The following is an 8926-nucleotide window of genomic DNA, read 5'->3' on the forward strand; positions in this document are numbered from 1 at the left end:
TGAAACAAAAAATTGGCAAATGCGCGATTTTTATTCGGTCGGCGCTTTGTGACATCTGAAGAAAATAGGATAAATTTCAGTGGACAAAAAGTGGCAGAAAACAGCATTTTCTCGAAAAATCTAGAGGAAGAAAGTTGTTTGTAATGTGGTTTTCTATAAGGTGAGCAATTTGATAAGCGCAAATAAAAAGTCCGACGAGTTACAAACGCATTTATTACCGAAGACTCTGTGTATAATTTGTTTTGTACAATTTTCTAAGGAATTTCCTTTCTTTCGTTTTTAATTTTGTTCATAACTTTTACAAGTTTTGAACGAGCCACTCAGCGGAGCGGCAACACTGCAATCGCGCAGCAGAAAGTACAACCAACCGACACTGTTTTGTACAATTATTATTGGCAGCACAGCCCCATCGAGACTCAAACTGTCAGTTTGAAAATGTCACCCGCATAACCATTTGAATACATTTCGATAATCACCCAAACAAACCTTGCTGGTTCCTTGCAGCTTCACCCTCATGCCTAGTTGCCCCATTGGACTCCATAATCCCAACCATAGCAGTCACTTAAAGCTGTTGTCACCTATTTGAGGTTATGTACGGCCGCACTCAACTGAGCGGAAATTTACAAGTTTAAACCCACCTGTATTCGACAAAACAATGTTACTGCGAAGCAGGTTCACTCTACGAAAGCTTCTGGCCATCCAGGCGTCAAAGCGATGCGCTGACAATCCTGGTAAGCAGATCTTTTCCACGTCCTAAGGTTATTCGCACAGCGAACAATGTTTTAGGGCTGCGTGGATTCTCGCACCTGTCACCCATACATCAAGAACCGTTGTTTCGTAATCTAAAAACCTGCCAGGCCAAACACCGCAATACGTCCAAAGACACAAAAGTCAGCGCCACTATCCTCCCAAAAAAGGAAGACAAGGAGGCCTCTCAAACCCCCGAAACTACCAGTCCCGTTATAAAAGTGCTGGCGCCGCATCTGCAACCTGTAGACTTATCGGCGGCAGCTGCTGCCGCAAATAACAAAAACATCAAAGAGCAAAGCTTGGAGAGTGTAAAGCCTGCGGAAAAAGCCACAATCACCACGAAAATCAAGGAAAAACTAATCGGCCTGGACAAGAAGGATGAACCAAAGGAACCGACTGGTAGGACAGTATTTGTTTTCGCTTGGCACACATCCAGGCTGTTTGGCTTTTAGCGAAACCCCTGCCGAAGAAGCGAAAGAAAGTGGACTTGACTGCCCAGTCGCTGGAAAGGAACTTTATCACCCCAGTTAGGGCCATGTCAGATTTCCTGCTAAAGCCGTCCGAACTGGAGTCGCTGCCCAAAACCAAGAGGCGATCGCCCTACGAGACAGAACCTCCAATAACCGTCTACTGGAGAAGGGATGTGGAGGCTAAAGCTTTGGAGGTTTGGGGCTCGAAGGAGGCCCTGCACAAGGAGCTCATCAAGCGGGACATTGAGAGGAAGAAGTACCAGCAAAGTAAGCTAAAAAGTTGCGGGGCTGCTGATTAACTACCAGGGCTTTATTCAATTTAAGACATATTCACCGTGAAAAGGCGCCTGCGGGACTACAGAAGGGAGCTGGGAAAATCGGCGGATATCATCGAGGATGAATCAGGCCTAATGGGGCGATCGGGCAGAGTGGTGCTTACAGCGGTTGTAATGTAATTGCTCCACCGTAGTCCTGACTAACCCAGTGATAACAATTTGGTTTGCTTTAGAAACGGAACGAATTGCCTCTTTAAGCTTTTCGCCTGGTTATACACGGGCTCTCACAGTATGTTCTCCGAATGCATACATTCCTTGGCCGACACCATAAACCAGCTCATCCTTGCGTACGGCATCCACAAATCCATACAAGTAGACCGCCAGACATTCCTCTCTATGCAAGAAACCAGTAAATTCTGCTTTTCCAGATAGCTGACTCCTACCATCCATATGGATATTCCAACATGAAGTACGTGGCGTCCCTGATTTCCGGTGTGGGCATCTTTTGCGTTGGCACCGGTTTATCGTTCTACCACGGAATTTCTGGGCTGTTGCATCCACAACCCATGGAGGACTTTTTTTGGGTAAGCCCCGATCAATGTCCAGCTCCACTCGAATTAAGGGTCGTTTTGCAGGCCTACTTCATTTTAGGGGGCTCTTTGGTATCGGAAGGAGCCACCTGGCTGGTCGCCTTCAACTCCATTAGAAAAGGCGCCAGGGAGATCAACATGTCCGTCAAAGACTACAGTAAGACGCTGAATGCCGGTGAAAACCTCTTGGATTCATTGCTGTTTCAGTTTTCCGCGGGCAGGATCCCAGCGTAAACGTGGTGCTTTTGGAGGACTTTGCAGCTGTGGTGGGCGTGATTGTGGCTGCTGGATGCATGGGAATTTCCTCCGCCACCAACAACCCGATTCCAGATGCCTTGGGTTCTCTACTAGTTGGCTGTATTTTGGGCTCTGTAGCTTCTTTCATTATTTACACCAACGTGGCAGCTCTGGTGGGCAGGTGGGTACTTCACAGCTTTCCAGCCGCTTCTAAGTGGGTGGTTATCTGAAGGTCCATACCGGAGGAGAATTTGGAGAGAATCAACGCCGAGCTGGAAAAGGATGTAATGATCCGGGCGATTCACGATGTGAAGGGCATCGATATGGGCAACTACCTGGTCAGGTACAAGGCGGAGCTGGACTTTGACGGGCGCGAACTGGCTAGATCCTATTTGGACAAGCAGGACCTCAATGAATTGCTCGAGGTGCGTTTTACCAGATTAAAAACGCTGAAAGTGGCGGTCGGGTTGTTTTTTAGGAGGCCCGAAAGCTGGAAAATATCGACCAACTTGAGGAGTTTATGCTGAAGCACGGGGAGAACATTGTTGACCTGATGGGCGGAGAAATCGATCGCATCGAGATGAAATTACGGGTAAGACACAGCATTGCTTCCTCGTGCTTTTATAAGTCAGGCTTTTTTCTTGCAGAAGAAGCACCCGGAGATACGGCATTGCGACTTGGAAGTACTTTAATTGTTTATATGTGAGAGAATGTCGCATTTTAATTAACCTCAGCAAATCTCAGGCATTGAGGACAGTATTTGCTTTTATTTATTAGTTGGGACTCTCATACTGTTGGATGTCTATTGCAATAAGTGAAAGATTGTTTTGGTTGCCTGTTTTGTACATAAAAGCTGTTATTGCTAAGTACTCTAGCTGGTGATTTGCTTGACTGACACTCATTAAATAATCCTCTGGCTCCTGCAGGTTTGATTACCTCTCCAAACGGTCCTGATTCAATTTGAAGCAAATAACGTACAGCTAGTTCAACAGATACTTCTTCCCATAGGACAAGACCTTTTTCTCAAAGGCTGCGCCTCGAATGGGGCTGTTCTCCTCATAGAACGGATTCATCGCATGTTTGATATAGGCCTCATATATCTCATTGAAGAAATTCTTGATGCCATCATCGTTGCGATTGTCGTGAACAATGACGAACCTGATCAGGCTGGCAGTCACGAAGGCGGACACAAACCACTGGTTAAACTTGTCCACTGACTTGAGGTACATATTTTGCGTCTTCCATTTGTGCTCATCGATCAAGTCTAGAGCACTGTGTGCTATAAACTGGTTCAGATGTCGGTGGTCCTCTTTCTAGAACTGAACGAGTTAAGGGAGGGCTTTAAGGAGAAACTATAAAGCACCTTTGGGTCCTTGTTGTTGGTGAACTCCATTTCGAACAAGGGCTTGTCTTTGTGTCCCACGATCACAAAATAGTACGTTCCAATCATTTTCCAGATGTAAACAATGTTTGTTTTGCAAAAGGGATACGGTGATCTAACCTCAAACGTCAGTTATACCTTGATTTGAAACTGTTGCAGTGATGCAGTCTGTCCCAAGCTTTGAATGTAAAATATCTTGTTTGTACTCAATTCAAGTTTTCTAAGTTTACATGAAAGATTCCAAGCCATCTCGCAGTGACGTCATTATCTGCAAGGCCATATTGAAATTTACTCAGATTCTGCTAGAGATCCGAGATTGTTTAGAAAGATGTTCTTTCATATTACGCTATTGCCAGCTGGAGCGTTTGTTCCCAGTGATTTAAAAATATTAATTTATGTTGAATCACATATTATTGTTCTGAAATACGCTGTCATAGAAGTTTTAAAAACTTTATTTTTCGCCCTCAGAAAACAGTATAACTTTTGTAATCCGCGCTACTTATTGAATATCAGAATCAAATAGTAATCTCCCTTGCCTTTGGACATCAATACTAAACGTCATTATTTGAGACACTATTGAAATATCCAAGATTGGTTAGAAAATTGTTCTTTCGTAATGCGTGGTTGCCAGCTTGAGCACTTCTTCCCGGTGATTCAAAAATACCAATGTGATTTGAAGATTCATTTTTGTTCAATTAGATCTTATTGTTATTGCAAGATTTTATCGAAATTTTAAAAACAATTTTTTTTTAACAAATGAAACATTCGCCTTTAGTATTGTTTTGATGTAAGTGTGCTAATTTTATGTTCTTCCATAAAATACCAATTCACTTTTTTACGAGAACAGTGAAGAACAACGCTTTTAAAATATTATTTATGCAGTCAAATAATGAATAAAATGGAAAAACTCATTCAAGATAGGCACAAATAAAAAATGCATTGGCAATTCCCAACGATCGCCGAGAAATGAAACCAATAATTTTAATCAAGAACCCCAAGCACGTGCCGAAACAAATTTTAAATTCATAAAGTAGGAAAAAATGTCCGACGTGGACCGGGTTGAACATTTTATTGAGGTTCCAAATTTGATAATAAGTTTAAACCGAAAACACTGGAAATCGTGAAATAGTTTTTTGCGATTTGCGGCGAAACGTGACTTCCTAGGGCAAAACCTTCAATATAAAAGTTGTAGGTAATAAAAAATCTTAAACTTTTGTATTCAACACTTTTAGAAACAATCTCAAATTAGCCGTCAAAATGGTGAAAATTTTTCTAGTATTTAATTTGTTTCTAGCGCAAAAATGATTTAATTTCCATGAAAATGTGTAAAAGTATGTCTTTTTGCTGTTGATTAAACGTGATTTTTTCGCAGTTTAAAAGGCGACTAGAATTGGATAGAAAATAAAAATAGTAAGGCACAAGTCAACAAATGCAGGCCGCAATTTGGCGTCTTCTGGAAGCTATGCGTACTCGAATCCTCTCCTATTGGTAAAATAAAACAAATTTTCTGTTAATATTTGACACTAAACATCATTGTTCTAACTGAATTTGAAATAAAATTAAGCAGAATATTGTCTACGTTTTTTTCGTGCTTCCAAGTAAGCCGAGATCCTATACCTGCAGGAGAAAGATTAGCATGCACTTTACGGTGTGTACACTCAGTGTAGATTTTATTCAATTTTTTCAAGCTCAGTCTATGCTTTACGAATTACAGAATACCTTTGGACGAATTTCATAAATTGAATAAAATCTACAAACTTAAAAATACTTTTTCTTCGTTTCTTCAAAATTAAATGTGTTCAATATTTGTATATAATTGCGGAAATTTATATGTTTTTGGGAAGCAGAAAACAATAAAAAACAAACAAGATCCATGACTATTAAAACTCCAACAATCCAAATCTTTACTGCGGGAACTAATTGTATAATCACTAACGATGAAATTAACATGAATTTCAGCAACAGCCACTGATGGCCGTATTTATAGTCGACTCTCAAGTGACACTGAGTGAACTTAAAAGGTGCTAGAATCCACAAGAAACCGTGTTTTTCTGTGGTTATAACTTCGTTCGCAATGGAAGTATCAAACCGGCAACGCGGCAGTACTACGCAAGTAAAGCGCAATCAGCCAGGACTGGTGCGGACGGTTAAGAAAAAATATCTGCCGTCGGACCACCGTCGGACGACGAAACGAAAAAGTGGGTTTTTAGGTTAAAATCTCAGTCATTGTCACCAACACGAGTCAAAATTATTGCTTTTTTTCAACAAGAAATAATCGCACATGAGAACTATTGAATTACAACTTTGAAGCAAAAGTTGAAATTTAACAGTTAAGTTAAGCCTCAAACTCTTCTAGAGTAGATTTGATTCAAATCGCCTAAATATCTCCAAGCATTTACGAAATTTCGTTAGGAAATACTGGACAATTTATTAGTGTATTTGAGTAAATTCTAGTGCATGTGTGAACTAAAGGTTAAATAATGGCAGTGGTTAAAACTGAAAAGCTCAATAATTTTAGTGTAAAAAAATTTCAAATGTGTAGGAAGCGTCCGAACACTATTTGATAACTGAGAAACTGCGCAACGCCGCCCTCGATCGGTTAATTCCGCATCTAACCTGACGTGATCCGATCGTTACGATGGAACCATGTCCCTTTTCAATGCACGTGGAGATGCAGCATCTTCTCAGTTGTTTCTAGAGTTTCCATTCAAACCCAATTTTCGGGACGATCGTCAGTGAAAGTCGGTTTGGAAATAATTGTTAAATGACGTCCGCCACCGCCACCAAACTGTTCTAAGCCGAATCATACATTATCGAGTTTTATTTCGTCGTCCATGTTCGCAACGTGCGCCGATTCCGCACTCGTACGTTTTACAAAGTAATCGGGCCAATCCCGTTTAGCAGCCGGAACGCAAAAGTCGCTATTAATTTTTTGGGTATAACGCGGTTGGCCTGAAAAGGGGCCAAAGCAAGAAAAAGGCAAAATGCACGTGCTGAAAATCACCAAACAACTGAAAGATGATATAGAAACTAATCAAAATCAGTTACTGAATTCTATTCGTAATCATCAGGTAAGTTTTCCAATTTTTCAATCGCATTTGCCCGCACGTCAACCATTAGTTGAGAGGGCCATAGCAGATCGCCATGTGGGCAACGGAAGCAACCCTCCGCAGCGCCGTGTAGATCATTTTAAGCAAAACTTTTCAGGAAATTATTAGAGTATTTTTTTGTAAAAAGATTAGTTTTCAACTAGGACTTTTGACTGATCCAGCAGCCGGAAACATGCCTACTTACTTAATTGAGCTTCTCTAAGAGAAAACTGAATTTTCCTATTCCCCAACTTTGCACTTTTTTGCTTTAATATATAAATAAACTAAAGCTTTCACTTGTTGTTTCAGGGGGTCGCAGCCAAGTTGAAGCAGCACTCAGATGTAAGTTTGACTTAAAGCAGCCCTTTTACCTGATTTTAACTTGGAATTGCTTTTCAGGACGACGAGACTATTGCTCAGGAGCTGGCAGAGGCCGAGAGCAAGATTGTCGAATTAGGAATCTTTCAGGTAATGAACGCGCACTTTTTATCACTTTTTCCCTCGCAAGAAACAACATCTTTGGCTGGAGGCCTGGGAGCAACCCGGCGAAATCCTTTTAACCTCCCTTAAAATCTACCCTTGTCCGTCAAGATTCTGGAGAAAGTTTGCCGTAAAAAAACTTATCTAAGTAGGACAAAGCAAAAACAAACAGCAAATCTTTGGGCCAAGACACTATGAACTATCTTTTTATATCATTACCTCGTACCCTCAAGCATCTTAAATGAAAACATTTAGGTTAAATTTAGATAAGCGAAAACGACCTTTAACAACGGACATTTGGCGCATTTCAGCCGATCATGGTCACGGGGCTCAAACTATCAACAATCCTCGCCTGTGCAATCAAACAATATCGTATATTTGATTGATTAATTCCAGAATAAATTTGTGAAAAAAATCCCTTTACATGCGACAAAACAATAATAATCGTTATTTTCCACCCTATCATCAATCAAAGCAAAGGCAAAATGGGGGCACAGACCCTGAAAGCATCCGCAAGACTTTGCCTGCTCGTTTCTCTAAGACAGGTTTGTTTACAGCTAACGTTGATGAAAAAACTGCGAGAAGAGTTCAAAAACCATCAGCAATCTGTAAAAACTGAGGTAGTAACGAGGTCTTTGGATGAGCGGCGATCCGATCTGGTCACATCCATCAGCAGGGCTCGCAAGCAGAAGTTGATGACGCGGGAGCGCAACTCGCCCTCAGATGAGTCGGAGGGGAGGCAGTCGCCCCCCCGCGTCCGAGCAAGGAACCCCACCCGGCCCGAGCATCTGAGCCAGATCACCTTCCTGGAATACTTCCGACTGGCCACCAACGACGTCTATGCAGAGATGCTGAAGAAGAAAGCTGAGCGAAAGCGAAGAAGCACGGCCAACCCCCAGTTTGTATACAGCAAACGGGGGGATCAGTCCGGACAGCCGCCGGTAAGTGGCTGGAACACGTGGATGTTCATTAGGGTGACCCTGAGTTTGCTACTATCGAATTGTTAGTGTCTCAGCACCAGAGAACTTTTTCAAACAGTAAAATAATTTTCCTGATGGAACCTGGAACTAGACACTAATAAATTCCAGATTTAGCCTGGTAATATAAATAATCACCGATAGAGCTAAGAGCTACTCTAGTGTGCATATTGAGTGAAATTTGCTTTTTAGAAGAAGAAGAAACGAAAAACTTTTTTGAGGCATGCCCCATCGCCGCCTAACACCAGAAGCCGCAAGAACCAGGAACCAGGCCCGTCAAACCAGGAACCAGGCCCGTCAACATCAAAGTCTCCCCCGCGGGCCACCAATGGCAAAAAATCCCCATTAAATGGTAAGTAGTCTGAACGATTAAAAACCTGTGTTGCTAATCGATGTTTTTAGGCCACAAAACTGAGTCGTCGTTTCCAGCCATCCCCAACCTGCCCAGCGGATTAATAATCGAAAGGATCAGTCCAGGACGAACGTCGCCCGAGCCCAAGCAATGCATCGTCTGCAAAAAACCAGGTAAGTCCTAAGTGACTGGAATTTTTCTCTCACCTGGTTCTTTTCTTAATAATCTCAGCTCTTGTTTAGTGATGAACAACAAGTTGATTGGGGCTCTTTCTGTGCCATTTCAGGTGACAGCGCGTTTTGTTCTAGGTGCTCTGTCGATATGC

At 42.0% G+C, this 8926-nt stretch overlaps 3 protein-coding genes across 3 annotated transcripts in view; 2 read left to right on the top strand and 1 right to left on the bottom strand.

Moving 5' to 3' along the window:
* The first annotated feature begins 389 nt into the window (after positions 1 to 389).
* Positions 390 to 3240, top strand: LOC109540753 (zinc transporter 9). Its single transcript, XM_048667889.1, has 11 exons — positions 390 to 731; positions 787 to 1149; positions 1203 to 1487; positions 1545 to 1671; positions 1729 to 1867; positions 1924 to 2079; positions 2131 to 2242; positions 2293 to 2503; positions 2555 to 2747; positions 2801 to 2914; positions 2970 to 3240. The coding sequence occupies exons 1-11, from the start codon at positions 656 to 658 to the stop codon at positions 3012 to 3014; spliced, it is 1821 nt and encodes a 606-aa protein (XP_048523846.1). The 5' UTR covers positions 390 to 655; the 3' UTR covers positions 3015 to 3240.
* On the bottom strand, positions 3070 to 4237 carry LOC109540754 (probable trafficking protein particle complex subunit 2). Its single transcript, XM_019909206.2, has 2 exons — positions 3686 to 4237; positions 3070 to 3635 (listed from the first exon to the last, which is right to left on the bottom strand). Exons 1-2 carry the CDS (start codon positions 3770 to 3772, stop codon positions 3303 to 3305), a joined length of 420 nt encoding a protein of 139 aa, XP_019764765.2. The 5' UTR covers positions 3773 to 4237; the 3' UTR covers positions 3070 to 3302.
* Positions 4238 to 6124: 1887 nt separating this feature from the next.
* The window catches only part of LOC109544396 (PHD finger protein 21A-like), a gene marked incomplete in the record, with an annotated part of 3536 nt that continues 734 nt past the window's right edge, over positions 6125 to 8926 (top strand). Inside the window, 6 exon segments of the mRNA XM_048670637.1 lie at positions 6125 to 6774; positions 7102 to 7134; positions 7192 to 7260; positions 7830 to 8213; positions 8442 to 8601; positions 8652 to 8774. Coding sequence (XP_048526594.1) covers positions 6688 to 6774; positions 7102 to 7134; positions 7192 to 7260; positions 7830 to 8213; positions 8442 to 8601; positions 8652 to 8774 — 856 coding nt within the window.

This window comes from Dendroctonus ponderosae, unplaced genomic scaffold (assembly GCF_020466585.1).
Source record: "Dendroctonus ponderosae isolate FM_Combo_2020 unplaced genomic scaffold, Dpon_F_20191213v2 Dpon_F_20191213_1, whole genome shotgun sequence".
NCBI classification, from domain to species: Eukaryota; Metazoa; Arthropoda; class Insecta; order Coleoptera; family Curculionidae; genus Dendroctonus; species Dendroctonus ponderosae.

Coding starts and splice junctions, on each gene's coding strand:
- LOC109540753 (XM_048667889.1), top strand. CDS start 656: ATGTTACTGCGAAGCAGGTTCACTCTACGAAAGCTTCTGGCCATCCAG. Junction 1,488..1,544: donor GAGGAAGAAGTACCAGCAAA/GTAAGCTAAAAA, acceptor ATTCAATTTAAG/ACATATTCACCGTGAAAAGG. Junction 2,504..2,554: donor GTGGCAGCTCTGGTGGGCAG/GTGGGTACTTCA, acceptor GGTTATCTGAAG/GTCCATACCGGAGGAGAATT.
- LOC109540754 (XM_019909206.2), bottom strand. CDS start 3,772: ATGATTGGAACGTACTATTTTGTGATCGTGGGACACAAAGACAAGCCC. Junction 3,636..3,685: donor CCAACAACAAGGACCCAAAG/GTGCTTTATAGT, acceptor GTTCAGTTCTAG/AAAGAGGACCACCGACATCT.